General features: G+C 34.9%; 1 protein-coding gene across 1 annotated transcript in view; it reads right to left on the bottom strand.

Annotated features, from left to right (window-relative positions):
• The window catches only part of LOC149079659 (sphingomyelin phosphodiesterase 4), a 32,219-nt gene extending 11,287 nt beyond the window's left edge, over positions 1-20,932 (bottom strand). Inside the window, exons 1-9 of the mRNA XM_089240267.1 lie at positions 20,833-20,932; positions 16,905-16,988; positions 15,236-15,448; positions 13,581-13,686; positions 9,814-9,872; positions 8,929-9,089; positions 7,348-7,654; positions 3,442-3,587; positions 3,232-3,322 (exon numbers count right to left, since the gene is read on the bottom strand). Coding sequence (XP_089096393.1) covers positions 3,232-3,322; positions 3,442-3,587; positions 7,348-7,654; positions 8,929-9,089; positions 9,814-9,872; positions 13,581-13,686; positions 15,236-15,448; positions 16,905-16,988; positions 20,833-20,874 — 1,209 coding nt within the window. The 5' untranslated portion in view covers positions 20,875-20,932. The remainder of the gene's footprint in view (positions 1-3,231; positions 3,323-3,441; positions 3,588-7,347; positions 7,655-8,928; positions 9,090-9,813; positions 9,873-13,580; positions 13,687-15,235; positions 15,449-16,904; positions 16,989-20,832) is intronic.
• Between the last annotated feature and the right edge of the window lie 253 nt (positions 20,933-21,185).

The raw sequence follows: 21,185 nt of genomic DNA, 5'->3' as shown, positions 1-21,185 counted from the left end.
ATACATTGTATTTTAATATTATAGCGAGATATCTCAGCTAACAAAGATGATTTGTTCCAGAACCATGTTCGTTAGCTTAAACGTGATTTCCCATAGGTTTCTATAGAAAATCATTTGATTCGTTCCAGCTTCTGAACGAAATTTTGAGATAATTCTTTTAATACACTTAGGAATGCTATTAAAAAAGACAAACTAATTGAAGGCTTAAATGAAAAGCTTTAAAATTGTATAAATGAGAATATACAGGAAGATGAGAAATGCTGAAGATCTTTTCATTTTCCAGCATGTACACAACCAACACCAGCTTTAGTCTGCTGTAAATATAAAGCTCATGTTGACACCACCCAATCGAGTTCATATGTGTCCCCATTCATTTGTGATTCTGTCAGCTCAGTTAGTAGAACCACTCAAGCCTGGAGGATATTTAAATGAATCCCATCTCGTAGATCGGAGAAGATTTAAATGGAATTTCCGGTTTTCACAGATGTTCAGTAAAAACGAATCATTGAATTAATTTGAAATTTTTCATTTTTATAAAATAACATCTTGTCTATATAGTATTACTTGTATTACCTAAAAATTTATGATATTTTCTGTGTGGTAAAAATTTTTTTCCTCTTCTACGGCTACCAAAAATCTGATTTAAAACGCAGCCTCGTGGCTATAACCTACTAACTCAAATTATACAGAACATTTCAGCTCAACTGGGCTAAAAGATGTACTTTACAATAATAATTATACAGGACGTTTTAACTCACTGGCTAAAAAAATGTGCTCCTTATGATAATATCTCAGATCCCCACGTGTTAAGCAGCAAACGTTTATCACTCACAATAAAATATGATAAATGAAAATAATAAAATAGTTATGATTGTGCAAAGCCACATTATTCTCCTTTCGAATGATACCAAACATGCAGAGATTGTGAAATAATATAATGGATTAAAAAATTAAGATATGAGTTGGATGCAGCAACATACTAAGTAAGTATGACGGCGGCATTTGATGATTTAATCATGCATACTGGGTATGTAGAAAAGCACAGAGCGGTTGGCCACAAAGGCAAATGCATGTGAATTATCTTTATGAAATTCATTATCTCCGCTTGATATTTAGTTTATCATACTTAAGATGTTGTGTGTGAACTGAAAAAAAAATTTTTTTTTCTGTTTGTAAAAGGCATACAAAGGGAAACAACTAGATAACACACATGTATGGAACTAATAATGGCATACCCGAAAAATAAAATTGCAAAATTGTATTTCATGAATGTGCATACCATATACCCAATATATGGTAAGATATACAGGGTGGATGCTATCAACCACCCAATAATTACATGTGATTCCCCTTGTGAAAAACTAACATGGAAAAAGAGTTTTTAATTTTTTGATTTGACCAATAATTCTGGAGTTTAAAATTTTAAAAATTGATTACATCACTTCATAATCCTGCCAAATTCACTGAACACACACCAAACGTATAACGTAGCATTTTTGAAGTTGATGATAAAACTCTATTAACACAGACAAAAATCTAGAGAGCTAAAGATGTACAAACCAGTTTTTTTCCCTTGCACTTTCAAAATTTTTACACGTCATTTTACCCGAAAATAAAATTTTTTTTTGCTTTGATCAAGTTGCACCACATCTGTGTTCATTTGATTTATCTAGTTTAAATGAATGGAGTATAACTAATCATTTTGAGATGATATTTTTTTCCTGTTCCAATTTAGAAGTATTTAGTCTACATGTTGCATCACAGCTTTTGATTGTAATTCTGTAACACAATCAACTTGATCAATGCAATAAGATTGTTGAATGAAATCGATCACAGTTACAAATCGTCATGATTAAATCCAACAAATACAGTTCAAAATTTTTACAGCATCTCATTAATGTTATGAGTGCGTGCACGAAACAATATTCAAAACCATATTTCAAAGAGCTTACAGTAAAGAGATGGCTTCCATTTTGAAACTTGAGAGTTGGTGGGGGGGCATGATTTTTCAGAAAAATAATTAAAAAACTATACAAGCATCTCAATGGGGAAGCAAAATTAGTAGTGCCTATGGCAGTGAGAGCTTGAAGTTCGTCTTCTGTTAAGATGGTCCAGGGGCAACCACCCCCTTATAAACATGCCTCAGAATAAAACTTCATCTGAAAAAATGGGCCAAGTTCTGTGTGAATCATGCAGGCTGAATAAATTTCAAAATCCTCAAACTTTTTCTTGTAAAAAGGTAAAGTAAACTTATAAAGACAGCAGGGGTTAATAAAAACATTTCAGCACGATAAAAATTAACTGCAGTCACAAGGAAATGAAGAAATCTTCATTGCAACACGTAGAATTTGAAAATGTGACTGGATGAATAACTAGAAAAAAAAATCTGAAACTAATGGTTTTGATGTGTCAATAATAAAATAATTAGTTATATTAAGTTTCTTTGTGTGTGTGTGCACGTGTCGTTATTATTTCACTGTTTCCACATGCAGTAAAACACACTACACACTGTATGCACCATCCCTCGAAAGATTTCACCTACCAGTGAAGAAGGACCAATTACCACAATTTGGCAAAATAGTGTTGATTTGGTTAAACAATTGTTCAAATAGATCTCATTTGGCTAACAATTTACAAATCTGGTGACAAATTTGGCGATATAGCAGACAAAAATAATGTGTATATAATAGTAATAACAAGGTTAATTATACCACTCTACACAAAGAGAAAAAGGCACCAATCATGAAAAAAAAATGTTGACCAAACTTGGCTTCTAACAGGATTTTCAAGAAGCTGCAACCCGTTGCTGGACAACAAATTTGCATTTGTTGGGTGTTTGGTGTGTACCCGACTGTTGTAAAACTGGCATGTTACAAAATTTCAAAATATTATAACTCCCAAAACATTTGTTGGATCCTAAAACAAAAAGCACTTTTTTAAATTAGTTTTTCCAAAGGAATCATGTATGTAATTATTGGGCGGTTGATAATAACCATCCAGAGTATTTCATCAAAGAATCAAAACTTTAATTCAAATCGAAACTCTATTAGAAACAATAAATAGCATGTGCATTGGTACAAATTGATAAAAATTTATATAACTTGATGATAACTCTTCAAAATATAAGGTGAAATTTTGCAAAAAAAAATGTATAAAAAATACAATTAAAAAAGATGCTCATCCCAAGTAAAATATTTGATAAATTGGAAATGAATGACCAAAGATACTAACCACACGAAATGAGTTGTCTAGAGGCCACCTATCAAATGTCAACTTCAGAAAACTGTACAAATTTTTCTGTATCAAACGTGGTAATACAATGCTGTAAGTAAATGAAAAAATACATATTAATGGCAAACAATATTTTCTTTCCATTTCAAAGACAATCTGCAAGTATTTTCATGAAAACTGATGATATTCTTTATTAACATTCATCCTCACCTTTTGAGTTCACCCAGCAGGTCCAAAGCAAACGGACTACCATTCAGAATATGAATAGAAGGCACAAAGCTATTGGCAAAATGATGAACATGTTTGATAAGAACTCTAACCATATAGACATGGTAGTGGCTCGGCAAATATCTTTCCTGAAAGCAATTAAAAAATTGGTCATATATTTAGGTTTATTAAATAGAGATAGCAGAATTTGGTTATAATAGGTTAAATCATATAAAGATGCTTCCTTAAGATATGACAATTTCATAATATATTATCTATTGAGTCAGATCAGCACAGCAGAATATTGCCATCAGGGTTAATAGGTTTTTGACAGTTTAAACTATTACATAAAAAACCTTTGTTGAAACCTCAAATATTGCATTTCAATATAAAAACTCCTACTGCAAATACATATGTAAATTGTGTGATGTCTAAAATGGGATACAGGGCTCCTACTAAAAAAAAAATCAGAAAACATAGAAAAAGTAGAACCATAGACAACATAAAAAAAAATCCTTCAAAAAAAATTTCATAGCACTATTTCAGTTATCCTATAAGATTGACTCCAGTCAAAGCAAAATGACAGAAATGATGGTAACAAAAACAATTTTTGACCAAAACAGTGCACTAGTAACCACAGATAATTCTTTTCTCTCTCTCCTCCCAATATATATTATTATTTTTTCTTCTAGGAGTTTCCCAAAGTCCAGTCTGTCAACTCTCGATGCACAGCAAATTATTAAGACACAAGTTTTTTAAAAATGATGCTCCTTCTTGTGTCCTCCGCAACTTGTTTTTCTCCACCACATCATACGAGGGCATAGATGATCCTGATATCACCATGAACACCCTCAGTGATCCTCCCCCCCCCCCTCAACTTAAAGTGTGTGAATCAGTTTATTGAAGGTAGTCCAGCAAATCACTCAAGGATTAAACATGTGACATGCCGAGTAGATACAAAACAGTTTAGTCAACCTACCCCCTCTATAAGTGAGACAGAAAGTGGGGAGGGGCAGTCTGTAAGGTCTACTAGAGAGGGAGGTCTATAGAGGACTTATCAATGTGGGGAAGGAGAATGTTAGTTCAGGTGCCCACAAACTAGAGAAAGGTTTTTCTCATTTTTGGCATTCTCAGTAAAGACGCCTTCAAGAATATTTCATATTTTTATAAAGTGTGGTTGTAATTATATTTGTTGTAATTATATAAAAATTGTAATTATATTACATAAGCATTATTCAAACCCCTCTACCTTCCCCCCCCCCCGGCATCAAAAGTCAGCAAATCTGAACCCCCCATCGATGTTGACGTAACAATTGAATGACCCCCTTATTGGAAATTATGCTGCCACCTGGTTTTGATACAGAATAGAATCGTAAAGACTGTCAAACTTAGTATATGAAAATATTTTGCCCTTAATAATTGTAATTATATTTTGAACTGTAAAACATTGTACACGGTTATTCAAAATGATGTACGGTATTTTAAGACTGTAATAAATTCATTTTTAAACAGCTACGTACCAGAATGGGTTTAAAAGGAAGGACAACTCATATTTTTTTCCCTGCAGCCTGTACTGAGTACAGAATATATGATGGCGCTGCGATCGCTAGAATGAAAAATGGTATCTCGGGAAGAGAAGGCGTTTTGCGTAAAACGATTGCAAATGAGACCTTACAGATTGCAGATGACTGAAGCTTTATTTCCTAGAGACAAGGACCAACGAATGGAGTTTTGCCTGAACATGCAGGACAAATGTGAAGATGAGAATTATTTTTTTCCCACCTCACGTATTCAGTGACAGGGCAACATTCTATATTCGCGGGAAAGTTAACCAGCACAATGTGTGAATCTGGGGGACAGAAAACCCTCACTTTATTGTGGAGCATGAACAAGATTCAGCTAAAATGAATGTGTTTTGTGCAATTTCTGAGACGAAATAATATGGGCCATCCTTTTTTTTGTGGAAAAGACAGTGAATGGCATCACATATCTTGATATGTTACAAATCTGGCTTTTCCACAATTGCAGGAAGACTGGAATAGTTTCGTCTTTCAGCCAGATGGTGAGCCTCCACACTGGAAACTGGAAGTGCATGAATTCTTCAATGTTGTGATTCCTAATTGTTGGATTGGCAGCGTTGGAAAGAATGACAAAGTGATGTTTTCTTGGCCCAGGTCACTGGACATTACCCCATGTGACTTTTTCTTGTGGGGCTTTGTGAAAGACAAAGTGTACATGCAACTTGGAGGACCTACGAACAGCATATGTAATGCTCTGAACTTAGTAACACCAGATATGCTGAAACGGAAAAAATGGATTATTGTCTGGCGTTGTCCGCGTGACTCGAGGAAGTTATATAGGACACTTATAATATCATAACATAAAAATATTTGAGAGTCGTCCTTCCTTTTAACCCCGTTCTGGTATGTATCTGTTACAAAATTAATTTATTACAGTCTTTCAAAATACTGTACATCATTTTGAATAACCCTGTATTCTGTATAAAAAAATGTGTATTGCTTTTCAATATAATTTGAATTCATACTTTCTTTTCCTAACAGAAAACCTACAATGTTATTACTGTTGTAACATTGGTGGAGATGAATTTAAAACAAATGTATAGGAAGCTAAACCACATGTGCAGTGAAAAAAAAATGAAAATTTCCATGAAAAAAAAACAATTTCATTCAACTTTCTCTGAGAGATGATTATAAGTTATACAAAGAAGGATGGAACTTCATTTAAATATGTTTAGTCATTGATGTCTACAAACACGAACTAATTCCCTGGATTGGGTTGTGTGAGGATCACATTATTATTGTATAGGGGAGAAATAATTTATATATAAATGTAACTTAATTTCAATTTTCAATAAAAATATAAAGTATAAAATATTTTTCTGTTCAATTCTGTTTAAGAGTATGCCGTAAGGTTTTGGAGACCATACCTACAGAGGGATATAGACTTGGTTGAGGGGGTGCAGAGAAGAGTTATGCCTGCTCTTGTTGGCACACAAGGCTTGAGATTTGAAGAAAGACTTGATTTCTTGAGTATGTTTGCATTGGAGGAACACGGGTGTCTGGGAGGACATATGATCAAAGTGTTTAAAATTTTCAACAGGATGGATAGGATGGACCGTGAGTTATTAATACACCGTCAATCAACTGCTTTGACATGGGAACACCAGTATTGTTTAAAAAGGGTTCTGGTAAAAATTCCAGGTTGTGGTGTCGCAGGGGATTTTTCTGTAATAGGGTTGTTAATAAATGGAATAGTTTGCCTCTGGGGGTCATGAACACACACAAAATTGGCACCTTTAAAAAGAAATATGATAGACCTAGTCGGATAAATCAAGAAGCTATCCATACTTAGATAAGGCAATCATAATCTTTTTTTATGGTAGTGCATTATATACTATTAATTATTAGTTGCTTTTTTTTCTTTCATGTTATGTCTTTATATTGGGTTGCTGTACTTTGGTTATGTTTGACATCCATATTTTTTATGGGCATCTTATTTTTAGCCACCTCGCTAGACAATTTGCCTGTTGTAGCCTTTGTGTTGTATTTATTTGTATTGTTTTTATACTGCAGATTCACAGAGACGGAAAAAGTTTGCAATAGAAGATACTTTGCAAAATTTGAATTCATCATAGGCAGGCTCATCTTTATTGAATTTCTATATATAAGAAACAGGTTCGAAGAAAAGCTAAAATTATATAAACTAGGTGACAACATTTAACACAGTAGTAAACCTACAGAATAAAAACAAAACAAAATAATGAACTGGGAAAAAAACCTAAGAAAAGCTAAAATTATATAAACTAGGTGACAACATTTAACACAGTAGTAAACCTACAGAATAAAAACAAAACAAAATAATGAACTGGGAAAAAAACCCAATAAATACCATCAAGAAACAAGCTATATTTTGGGCCTGCTTGGTAGTTCCTTGATTGAGATACATCTCAGATAAAATCGACAAAAGCTCTTCTGATCTCCAAGTTTCAGATTTTGAAGCACCAAGTGGGGGGACTCCATGCGAACTGAGATCTGGAATAGAGTAAAGCATCTCCAGCACTCCCGGTTTGAGGAGATTTTGCCTCTCCCTCTGCTGCACATATGGAGACTGGTTGTAAGGCAACTGGCTGTTGCAGTTAAATGATTGATCTGTACCTTGGATACTTCGGCCCAAATTCCAGCTGGTATTTGTATTTCTGAGATGTAAATGAAAATTCTCAAGTAAAAAAATAGATTTATAACAATATTGCTTCTGTATAACATTAATTTTGTTTCCTTTAATAGTTTGTTTCCAATTTAATTAGCTCTAGGTCAGGGGGTGCACAACCTCCTGATCGTGGGTGAAATACGGCCCTGCAAGAGGTTGATGTTCTTGAAAAGTATTAATATGCACAACACATTAAAAAAAAATACCTAGGCTGACCGTATTTCTTTCATAAAAGTGCAGGATATCGCCAAAAAAATTGTACGGGTATTGTTCGTGGCACCAGGGTCTGAAAGAGCTATGGGAGGGGGGGGGGGGAAAGAAACTGGCTGAAAACAAAAATTTCTTACTTCCAGGCCTTGAAAAATATCTCTCTCTCTCTCTCTCTCTCACACACACACACACACACACACACACACACACACACACACACACACACAAACAAACAAACAAACAAACAAACAAACAAACAAACAAAATCTAAATTAAGGCTCGACAAGTTGAAAAAATCTTGGTGCCAAACAAATTTTTTAGGAGCCAATCATTTTTTGGAAGAAAAAAAGTGATAGTGGTAATTTCAACCTTTTCAGGACACCCTTTCCATGCTGGCAGATATGTGATATGCTAAAATATAAGAAACAAATTTTATACTCTAATTTAGCAATCAAACATAGAATATTTTTGGAGCCCATACCAATTTTTTAGTCATCATAGTGAATTGGCACCAGGGATCTGTCTCCTCCTGATCTAAATATTATAGATTTCAGGGAAAAAAAGACCTTTCATCAGCAATCTAAATTGGATCCAGATCAACAATTTGTTTCTTTTTAATTCATTTCAACAAATTGGTAAGTTCAGTTTGGAAATTACAACTTCACACAGTTATTTCCCTTTTACCAGAAAGCTAGTATTCATTACGTAAAATCAATGAAATAATAAAATTATGAACGTGATCTCACATTCATACAAAATCAAACTTCAATAACTCAAATTTTTATTCATTAGAAATAATATCCATTGCAAGAAGCACTTTGAAATTCAAAGTTATTTATTTTCAACCCTACATTCACTGTATAATAAGAAAAAAACTTGAACACAAATCCAACAAATTGAACAACTAATTTCATTTGTTAAACTGAAGAAATTTGGTCACAATGATCACAAATACACACACAAGAAGGAACTTGTAAAAAATTCACAAAACCAAAAAGATTGTTGAATCGAGTTCGCCAAATCGAAATTTTAATGTAATTGCTTTAGACTCACCTATGATATGGTGAATGGAAAGTTTTGCTCGGCGACAGAGTTTTTGCTGATGATGACAATACAGGTGCAGCACTGCCATCGTAGGGAAGAAAATATCTTAGATATTCTTCCAGTAAAGATGTATACACTGTGTCCATCTGGTTGACATTGCTGCTGTACCCCTACAAGAAAAACACAAAGCTTCTCAATACAAAAATGGCCCCTCATCACTTTATAAAACTCAAGCTCCTAGACATCAACTTTAATACGAGTTATACTGTAATTGCAAATGCATTTAAAATCAAATAATTTTATTAACCAATTCATCACACACACAATACCCTCTTCACTCCATGTGAACCTCATTTTTAATGGTTTAAATGGTTTTAATGATTCTTTTTTCAAGTTAACACCTGAAGTACACATATGTCTACCTAACTGAAATGGCCCTAGTGATATTTAACTGGATATCGATCCAAATTAATCAATCAGTCTATTTTTTTTTTCATTTTAAAGGCCTTTCGACATATGATAAACACAATCAATAATATATTTTTTTTCTTTTTTAATCAGTTTTGGACCAGTTGTGAAGAGAATAAAAATGTTCAAGAATTGATTCTAGTGGTAATTTCATGAATTTTTTGAACATACAGCTATTAACACGGGAAAAGTAGTAAAACATCTATATCATTGGTCTGTTGTCAGACATACACAACCCCCAATATATATAATATCAATATACAATGGATGGATTATGTAATCCCTTGGGCTATTACATAAATGGTAATATTTTCTTGCATATTGTGTTTGCATTTTATGTGTATTTTGTTTTTGTGTGTACTATATATGTTATGTTATACATTTGTGAAAAAAAAAGAAAGAAATCTGAAAGAAAAAAATAATTACCTTCCATGTTGGACTGGCAATGTAATAAGCAAAATGAAAAACAAAAAATTCAAAAGAATCTAAAATATGTTAAGAAAGCATTATTACATGGATAATAAAAATCAATTTGGGAAAGGGGAGGGGAGTTAGTCCTGACAGTACAATATGGATGATTAAAAAACATCATGATACTTCATAATGTGATGCGAAAATTCCAAATAAGATAGAACTTCTCTTAACCAGATCTTACACCCTACACCAGCCTTAACTCTTTCATTTCCATATGGCATCACCATTGTCTTGTTCCAGATGGCGGTTGGCGTCAATGTGGCGTCACAGTCAGTGCATTTTCTTAGGGGACCATAGAATGCTAGTGGTGGAGATGGGGACTTCAGTTTGCATTGCGACAGCTATGAACTTTCATTCACAAGTTTTTCATACTGTCAGTTAGCTACTTCAAATTTTTTGTCTACTCTACAAGCCCTCTGTTCTCTAAAAAAACTTTTCAGGTAAGTTTTACATTTCTATTTGTTTGTTTTTATATATGTTCACATCCCACACACAATAACTGTTTTTAATTACAAATCAGGCCAATAGCCAAAAATTCTGTTCGTGGGGAACCAAAGCAATAGAACAGTAATAGATTTGGCCATATTTTCCCACATTTCGGGGGGGGGGGGGGGAAACCAGACTCCCATGCCCCCCCCCCTTTTGCTACGGTCTTCTTACAAATAAAGTTGGTTTTTTTCACAAAAAAAAAACACCATTCTGAAGTGGTTTTTTTATTTTCAAACATGCTAATCAATTAGTTTTACATTTTGTTTTCCTCTTTTAAATTTTATTTGCGAGGATGTAACTTTTTAAATCTGATTCACAGCATTTTTTTCTTGGCAGTTTCACATCAAGGTTTTTCAGTGCACTTTTTTTTTTTAAGTTTTTATTTCTTGTGGGACAAACAAATTTTCGAGCTTTGTTTCCTTTTATGTTTGATTTTTCCATTATTTCATAGCATTTTTTTTTTAACCTCCACACATTGTGACTCTACTCCTACTATCAGGAATAAAAAAGAAATATTCCTAAGATGAGGCAAGATATTTTACAGACCAGGAAATATTAGAAATGCTCCCCAATTTGGATTTAGAAGGTGAAGGAAAAAGTAAAATCAATGTTTTCAGCAAAACTCAACTGTCTTTTAGGCAGAGGCAGATTTAAGGTTTCACCGCCCTTCTCCCATTCTGGTCTAATTTTCTTGACTACTCTTTTTCCAAATTCGCCAACCTGCGCCATAAGCCCCCCCCCCCCCCCTCCTGCAAGTAAGTTCTGAATCTAAGTCCTCTGTTTCTAAGTCACTCTTTTGGTCACTCAAATGCTCTCACTCTTTTAGTCATTCGCATGCTTGCACACTGTCTTGGTCCTAGGCTATAGGCGGCAAGTTAAGAGCTAAGCCTCCTGTAAGTACATCGCTGGTTTTAGGCTTTGTTCATTTTTCCATTTGTTTCACCCTCTTAATTCATTGCTCCTTTCCTTTCATCACTCAGGTATGAAAACGGTTCGCAAGATAATGTTTTTTTATACCAAACTCATGGTGAGGAGAGACCCCCCATTGATGGCCTGATTTCGCTTTCCCCACCATTTATAGGGCAAGAGACTTTCTCATGTGTTACAGGTGTGCATAACTAGCCTAATTCTACCAGCAGAAGACGCCACCTTGGCATCATGCGATTTTTTGATTGAAATATTTCATATTATACTAATTTAACTCTAATGTTGTTTCATATACTAAAATGAACCTATTTATAAAAAAAAATCTGCCAGAAAAACTTGGAAAACAAATTAGGCCCTGCAGTGAAAGTGTTAAAAAATCCTGTCCCTCACTCCATATTGTACGTGATTTTTATTATGTCACTCAAACATGTATGAACAGTAACTTGTAAATGCCAGTCCTTATTGGTTCTATAATATGCTGTGACTGTAAAACCTGTGGCAGGTGAAGAGGGCCACCCCATCCATAGTAAGTGCTATGATTCAATATATTTTTAATATTTAATTCATATTTTCAATGATTAATTTATTTCTCATCTTGGCAAGTCATCTATCATTGGCCCAAGATGGACCAAGCTGCATCAAGAGATGCCATTCGGCTGTGTTAGAAACAAACATGGTGTCAATGTTTCTGTTGCCATCTGATAATTCGGAAATGGTCAAACAACAATATGGGAAGCAGTTAACAGTGATTGGTTTCCGCTGTAGATGGACGGTTCCTGTCTCCAGATCATCTCAACAGTGACTGATCGACTGCATAAATAGTGACAGTGGGGTTGACACATTGCTTCACTTCAGTTCATTTGGCATTTTTGTCACTCGTTGCACTGGTGCTGTCTCCAACTCTACTTGGAGAGTCAGCCTCTCAGATTCATGATGCAGCTCTCCCGTCAGCATTCCGTTCCTGAATTCCAGGTCACTTCAGTTGTAAGTCATAAGGAGCTAAAAAAGCTACCATCATGGTACTGAGAAGCTCTCATTGAACTTCTGGCATGAGTCGAGCTGGCCTCTATGGACTGTGAACAACATCAGCGGGACAAGCAAACTGATAATGATGAAAATATTCTAAACTTTGTCAAAATCTATAATTGAAATTTAAATGCTGAAACATATTACATAAAGTAAATGATTTCAAGTTCTTAAATTCTTGACTCTTATGTTTGCTCGTGGGGCTCATACTTGATCCTGGTTGTGACAAGTGGTTCGCCACAATGCAAGCATCTTTAAATGCAAGTCTAACCTGCATTTAATATTTGTAAAATAGAATATTTCGTTACGAAGTAAATACAGGGTGATTTAGAATTGATCATTTGATTTCGGCTGTAGAGGTAGGGAACAGCAAAAAAAATTTCACACGGACAAATATGATTGCAAATGTACGCATGACACAGTGGGGGCATTGCGTACCCACAACTTCTCTTCGCGTTATAATTTTTGCACAAGATTTTATTTACATCTATTTCTTTGTGCGCGTGTGGGGGGAGGGGCATGGGAAAAACTTTGCGTACAAGACTACTGTTGGCAGTGACATGGACCTTGCAGCACGAATAGTAGTTGACACTGGTAAAGTCCATGAAATGCTGATCATTTTCCAGAATTTTTAAATTCGTACATAATTCTTCAGTATGACTAATGAAAGGATTTTATCCCTTTGGGTCAAAAAGTATTTGTTCTTGATTTTTTTTATCCATCTATTGTGTTGTTTGTTCAATAATAAAAGAAAATATTTGCACCCCCACCCCCGCCAGTCAATGTAACAACGCTGCCAGTCCCATATCATAGCAAATATTCACATCTTTGAGCTGAAGTGAAGAGAGTGCCATCTTAACGCATGGGCACACGCGGGCATGGTGGGGGGGGGGGGGGGGAGGTGCTCACAAAAAGAAGACCTATAATTGAAATTTTCAAGAATTTTCCAGGTAGGGCTTCAGAAAAAACCAATTGGCCCCGGGGCTCATGATGCTCTTAAGATGGCCCTGGTGAAGAGTGCTTTGCATCTTACAATAGCCCTTCATTGTATTATGCATGTCTGATGACAAAGAAAGAGTGATAATATAACATGACTATCTACGTTCTACTGTTAAATATTTCACATAGGTTCGAGTAAAAGGCATGAAATATCCAAACATGCGTTATAACAGGCAAGATTTAACTAGGGAAAGGGAGTAAAAAGGTATGTATACATTAGCATGTAATCACAACAACAGGAAAAAAACATGAACATTTTTCAAGTACTTCAAGGATACTGAGCAATAAACTTGAAGATGATAAAGCTCCTCCAACTGTGGTATAGATTTTGTTTAAATAAAATGGCGGGACATTGCCCTTTTCCAAGCACTGACGAGATGATGCCTACAGAAAGAGAAAGAGTAAGATTAAACACAAGATAATTTTTTAAGTATAACACTGAATATTTAATTACGACATCCAAAAAAAAGTACTATTGTAATTCTCTGCCAAGAGTTAATAAAACATTCAAAAAAACTTCTGAATTTCTCAGAACGAAATATAGATACATATTACCTGCAGCATTTTTTTCATGAGATGTTTGAATGAAAATTGAGTAGTCATAAAAAAAATCAAAATAATAAATAGAATGTAGCAAGGTTTGACAAATACAATCTATGCTTGATGCAACGGCCCTATTCGTCCCATCAAAAACAGATGTTATATTCGGAGGGTCGTTATATTCAAAGAAAAGCATATATGATAGTCGTTCTATGAAAACATTTGGGACTTATCCTACTGGTCATTGTCATGGAATAGTCATCATAAGAAGTGTCAACCGCACTAAGCACCAAATATTGCCACAAAACTAAAAGATTTGTATTGACAGATAAAATTTTCTCAGACAGATTTCTAAAATTTTCCCAATGAAGAATATATTGTCCCCTTCTTTTCTCGACAACCTCATATATATATATAACAACCAAGTCATATACATGTAATAAACTAATACCTTACTGCTAGACTTGACAAATCTCAGGCATCAGATCTTCACAACGACTAAAAATTAATGTTAACAGAAAGGCATTTAGATTTTTTTCTCGATTTGTCAAGTCCTGCCTTACAAACGAAGAGTCTCATGGTATTTACAAGTCAAAAACTTTCCTATGAAAAACCAACTATAAAACTTTCATGAAATCATGATGCTTTCTATATAATTTTGTACAAACAGGTTTAGCAAAAAAAAAACTTCAGAAGCATTATTTACTTTCTAAAGAAAATCTTCTTTGAAAATCTCTGATAATAATATTAGTGGTAATACACTAAAATTATTGTAATTAACATAACAATGATAATTCAAGCTGTTTTATCCACATTTTCTTCTACTGATATATGGAAATGGAGCAGAGATATTTAATAAATTTATCACTATTAGTTACATATAATGTGTTCACGGTTTATTCTCTTTTCCGGTAGCAAACTATAGAGATCCAACTGCATACTCTCTAATAATAATAATTAATTAATTAATTATTGGTTAAAAATAAAACCTTTATTAATAAAGTAAAAACATTTACTTTAAGTATTAATTATCATCAATACATAAAGACTAATGGTTCAATAATCAGGTTTTTCACCATGTCCTGGTAAAAACCCAACCCTGGATTTGAAAGGCTCCAAAAAAGTTATTTTTTCCCTTTGCTCTACCTTCAACCCAACATGATACGATGGCCATGGATTCAACAATACATATGAACATACTAATTTTTAAACAAAACTAAAAAAATTTTAAAACAATGTGTGAGCCAAGTAAAATAGTCCTCTTCTGTGAAACACCGGACATATAAACATCACTTAAAAATTTCTCAGAAGAATGTTTAGAAGGGGGCATGTGTGATTTAATATATATGTGTATACATATAAAACGATCACATAAAGATAAGCAAACACTTACTGGCAAGCAAGATATAGGGAACTCAAACTGGGCATTCGGGTCTTCGAGTAGCTTATAGCATGACCGTAAAACCGGGCCTTCAACTGAAAGGAATTGCTTGAGCAGGTTGTGGTCTTTGTCAGTGTCTTTTTCCAAAGTCAATAGACCCCAATCTTGTTTTGTACGAAAACCAAATATATCCTCAACCAACCTTCCGTACAAATATCTCAATTCCTAGTATGGAATCAAAAGCATTAGACCAATAAAAATGAAAACACACATTTAAAATGATCGTTCACCCTATGACTGCTGCCATATTTTTAACAAAAACAAATAGCTGAACATCTTTTTTTTGATAATGAATACTATGATTCCTCAGACTTTTGAAATCTGTAGTAAAAATCTGTAATCTTTATCCCGAAATGAAATATTTTGCACAGATGAAAAATATTTTTTACATCTTTGATAAAAGAAAAACATTCAACACAAGTAACAGGAAAAACAGGATTTTTTGGGATTGTGTGTAGTGACTGTATGACCTTTTTTCCCGGGACTTTCCTATCTTTTGCCATCCACATTTTTGTGGTTTTTTCCGTATTTTCAACAAAGCCTCATTGGATTTTTTATTCTTCACTGCAATCAAATATTAATACTATTTTTTGAACTTATAAATGAAAACTATGGCCATAAATATGAATATTATATCACAAATTTGTCATATCAATTTTTTTTGTAATAATTCATTTTATTACACTGTGATTTGCACAGTATAACTCCATTCCCTTGCCATTAGCGATTTTTTAGCAGTTTTAGCAAATATTGGACAACTTAGCTTACTTATGGCATCATATTTAGCAACAGTTGTCCCATTCTTGTACTTGAAGTCATAAAATTTCCCATATTTTTCCTGAGAAAAAGTGACCAGCGTGGAATTGCAAGGACTGAAAGGGTATTTCTTTCAGGGATTTTTTCATTTAAGCAAAGCACAATTTGAGGATTTTTACAGATTTTCCTGTAAAGATACGAAAAATCAGAAGAATCTGGTTTCTGATCGGAAGATTTAAAGAAGGCTGAAAAATTGGACGGCTTAAGGGAACAGTAAAAGCATTGACACCTATGTAATTTTATTTTTTGCAGCTTGCAGCTTTTAGTAAATTCTGGAATGTGTGTACAGGGAGAAAAAATATTAGAAAAGAGGTAAAATTGTTTGTGCCTCCGAAATTTTGCCTCTAGCACATTTGGTCCCTGCTACATTTCGCCTCTGGAATTTCGCCCCAGCTACTTTACCTACCTTAACAGTGTGTGACCAAGTGAGTAGATGAATGCATGACCGAAGACTGAACAAGTGAGTGGGTAAGTGACTTGAGTGACCAAGTATGGGACTGCATGAGTGGTGAACCACCAATTAAAGGGATGAGTAACCTTATGAGTAAACAAGTGAGTGGGTGAGCAACCATATGAGAGACCAAGTGAGTGTGGTCACTGATAGGTCACTAACTTGATCACGAAACTCAGTCACTTATTCACTCATATGGATACTCATACAATCACTCACCCACTTATATAGTCACTCACTTACTTGGTCACTTATACAGTCAGGCAAAATTCCTAGTACCCAGGTAAAAACATTCCAAAATTACATCAAACAAAAAATTTTGAAACCTTTATTAACTAGAAAAAAAAAGACAACCTTTAATGATAATGTCTCGAGCAATGAGGTTAATTTGGGACACCTGTTGTTTAGCGGAATAGGGAGTGCATTCACATATTCCACCTAAAAGAAAAAAAAAATTAAGTTAGATAACATTTACGACAGAATCTCATACTTCAAAACAAGTTCCAGTTACATATTCACAGTAAACGTGGAATTAGCAAAATAAAAGCAAAAAAATGTCTCGACCTATATAGTCTGTTTGTGGTCGAGTTTAAAGTGAAAAGAAAGGTAGGGAATATACCCCGTGTGACAGAATATAGTTTCCCCATATCAGAGGTTGTTGAGAAGCATATACAGCAAAACCTGTCTATAACAATACTGTAGGGACTTAGAAAAAAATACTATTATATATAAACAGGTTATTGTTGTAGACAGTTTGAACATTTGCACTTTTCACATTAAATAGGAGAATTCCGCCAGGACCAAAGAAAATATCATAATAGGCAGGTTTATCCTTATACTCAGGTTTCACTGTATACAGAAATTTTTAGAATTTATGATTTTAGAAAAAAAAATACTGAAAACCTATTGCTCAAAACCAGTGGATTGAATTTAAAACAAATAAATTATATAAAAAAATATTGGTTGCCATCAGGGTTTAAGCTAGATAGAAAAATTAATTTCGCAAAAAAGCAAAAATGGGGGGGGGGGGAAGCTTTAGCAAAATGCTACAATGAATGATGGTTGGATGTCTACTTGTTTCGTACCTCCTATACGCATTTTTGCGAAAGTGGCTACTACTTTTTTTTTGTATTCTAATATTTTCGTTCACATTTTGCAAAAAATGTGACCATAGCTTAAACCCTGGTTGCCATCATCAATGAAACATAGAAACTGAGCTCACATTTTGGCTATTGGAAGTTTCATCGTCAAAATTAAAGGTTTTTAGCCCTGTTCAGAATTTTTTTTATCCGCATGATGTTTACGGTGTAGAGTCAGTCTCCCTCATTCAGTAGTAAATTGCCTTTGGTAATAGGACCTGAGTTGCGCTCAGCTTCAAAAAAAGGCAAAGGTTACATAAACAGAGTCCAACTTTAATTTGGTGTATGGCAGAAGACTTGCCAAAGGCACTGAGTTATGGTCAGAAGGGACGTCATGCTCTTTGCCGGATTCTTTAGAGACACCTGATACTGATACCAGACGTTTATTTGATGTATGGCAGATTTGATTAAAACACGTCACCACTTTGCTTTATCTTCTGAAAACAAATAATTATCACATCTACATTATAATTAGCACAATATGATTTTGCTTTCATTTTGTTATGATGCCTGTTGTGGGCATGCATTGCCAGCTAATCCGACACCCCGACAGCAAGGGCATCATCATGACCCTTTACCCCTCCCAGAAAAAGTATTATGAAACCTTGATACCACAATACTCTGCAGGCCAAGTCAAAAAATAGTGTCGTTATAGTGTTTACACATTTCCAAACAAGACTTCAAAAAAATATCATTGCTGTGGGATTTATCCATAAATATATGGATAAACGTGCCTCACTACAAAGGCACTCAATAGAGTGCCTTTGTAGTGAGGTTTCACTGTAATTAAACATGCACTAGCCATGAAGGCTCGTACTGAGGCAACCCTCTGGGATGAGTGGATGCTTAATATAACTTTCGAATACAAGTGAAAAACAAAGAAAAATAAATCAGTAATGATCTAAAAAATTTATGTAAATAAGAAAGAAAAACATTGATGAAAGTAAGACGGGGGGGGGGGGGGGATGTACCGAGGTTATGAGCGGGATTCGTTCCCCCCTTTCATACTGCCAGTCCTACGTTATTCCAAATGGACTAACTGCAGATATTAGCCAATGTCCTAATTTAATTTATCAATTCTTGACCATCTACTCATTACTGATGCTCATGCACTCTCAGAATGGACACACACAGAAGTGACCTCACTTCTTGTTCAGCCGTACATACATAATAAAAGTCCAGCTCTGTATACCTATCCAGAGTTAAAAAAAAAGGAGATCCAAGACTTGTTTTTGGCATAGGAAGTGGGGACATTTGCCCCATACTTGCCCCCCCCCCCAAATCATAATATACTTACATGGCTAAGATTCTCTAAGCTGCATTGTGCCAAATTTGGCAATTTCAAATTTTGCCAAGGTTTTTTCCCCCTTAGTGTGACCTGATTATTTTTGCTCATCAAACATCTTCCCCATCGTGAAAATTAATATAGCAGACAAAAAAAAAAAAAAGAAGAAATTTGGCAATTCTTTTTGATAAGCTAAAACATGGCAAGTAGGAATTCTGGAACCAATGAAGAAAATATTGTCTGCAACAGTATTTTTTAAATTGTGTGTCGCCAATCTTTGTCAGGGGTGTTGCTGCCAACTTTTTGTTATTGATTCGTGTGCCTATTCATGCTTTAAAGTGGTTCTTTTATATGGGAAAATATCTACCAAGCTATTCTGAAGAGCCACAGATGAACCATGAATTAAGCAAGGGAGTCACAGGTGACAAAAGTTTGAGAACCAGTGGGTTTCGGGGGGGATCCACCACTCTTACCCTTACAATTGGATTTTGGGTTCCTATGATGGCAACCTAACACCAACCAAATCCCTTCCAAAACCATGCTAGTGGTACATTTCAGGCAAGGAACTATAATTTCTTTTGCAGGTATCATGCCAAATTCTGTCAAAAACTGAAGTGTTTTTCGTTTGATTGAAGAACGCATGAATCCATAAAAGAACATTTTAATATTCACAAGCAAAAGATACATTATGAAGAACAGGGTTTTCACTGATGACAAACACAATAACAAAACCTAGTACGATGGTGATAATAATGACGCTGGTGACAACAAGAAATGACAATAGTGCCTAATTCAGGCATCTTCAACCCATTGCTCACAAGCATTGCGGTGCTCCCAGAAGCACTTGATCAACATCCCAAGTAAACACCATGTAAAAAATTACATCGAAAGATTGAAATCATCTTGATTTCTTGCATTCGTATGCCAAACTTGCCATAAGGGTGCTCTTCTTTTAATGATGGATACAGACAGTCCTCGTGACTAGGAAAAGGTTGAAAATCTCTGACCCAAATACTACTTCACCAACTCCTACCATTTTACCATACACAATTTACTGCCGTTAATGGAAATGCCGGGTTGGAAATGAAGACGGCATCTATCGGTGATTGCCTCAAACTTGTTAGGGGAAATATATCATTTACACTCTCTCCTAGGACCTGATGGCAGCCTCCACTGTGGTAGACGAGCATCATAGATAACAATAACACGCTGGCTTAGAATACATTGCCGCCAATGAAAAATCTTGAAAAAGCCAAAGCACAAGGCAATTAGTTGGTAACAGGTAATCAATAAAATCTTCTATTTTTATCTCATGTGGGACTCTCCCTTCTATCAATAAAAAGTGGGGCCCTTTCCTCCCGGCTAAGGATGAAATTACAAGAATCAATGCGTATTAATGTCAATTTTCAAAGCTCTGGACATGAGAACCAGTTCATTTCATTGCACGAAAATGAAATTACATTGGATCTTATAACTCTTAACGTATTTCTAACGTACATGGGGACCCACCCCCCATATCCTGGAGCAGGACCCCTGGGGAAGATCTCTGATGGGCCATGGGCCCCTGACCAGATTCTACAAGAGTCCCTTCAACAGTGAATTTATAATGCGAAAAAAATATAAAAGGATTAAAATATATAAATGATTCGCCCCGGGAACAAGAGCCCTACCCTTGTGGGGGCAATGCTAACATATTTGACGTAACCCGGATTCGAACTAATGATCAACTGAAACTGTTAGTTTATCATCACTGGGCAATAATAGCATAGATTTATATCATTTCCCTTCGATATAAACGATTATGGTTCATGTAATAAATAAAAATAATAACAACTTCAATAATTATTATACAACTTACGAGCATAATTTCTTCATTTCGATTGTTTCTTCCTTCAGCCATGCTTGTTTACCTTTTTGAATCCAATTTGGGATCCAGAGTTGCCAGATATCCTTAAAAAATTTCCAGAAAAAATTCTCCTCAAAAGTAGCCAAGAAAGCAGCGCAAAATATTTGAACTGGATATGGTCAGCTTTGTCTTGATGAGAGATTCATTTTTCCAAGCCAAGTGTGCAAGTAGGTTCGGTGCCCGGAGTGCACTGGGCGAGAAAGAGAGCGAAATTCTCCCTTCAATGATGTGTTTTAAAGCTGCACGGGGGAGGGAAGTACCGAGGGCACGCATATATACAGTTTTCCTCTTTGAGGCAATGGGCC

This window comes from Pholcus phalangioides, unplaced genomic scaffold (genome assembly GCF_987345545.1).
Source record: "Pholcus phalangioides strain wild (caught in Gottingen) unplaced genomic scaffold, Ppha-v1.0 ptg000012l_1, whole genome shotgun sequence".
In the NCBI taxonomy this organism is placed as follows: Eukaryota; Metazoa; Arthropoda; class Arachnida; order Araneae; family Pholcidae; genus Pholcus; species Pholcus phalangioides.
This window is presented reverse-complemented; position numbering and strand designations above follow the sequence as displayed.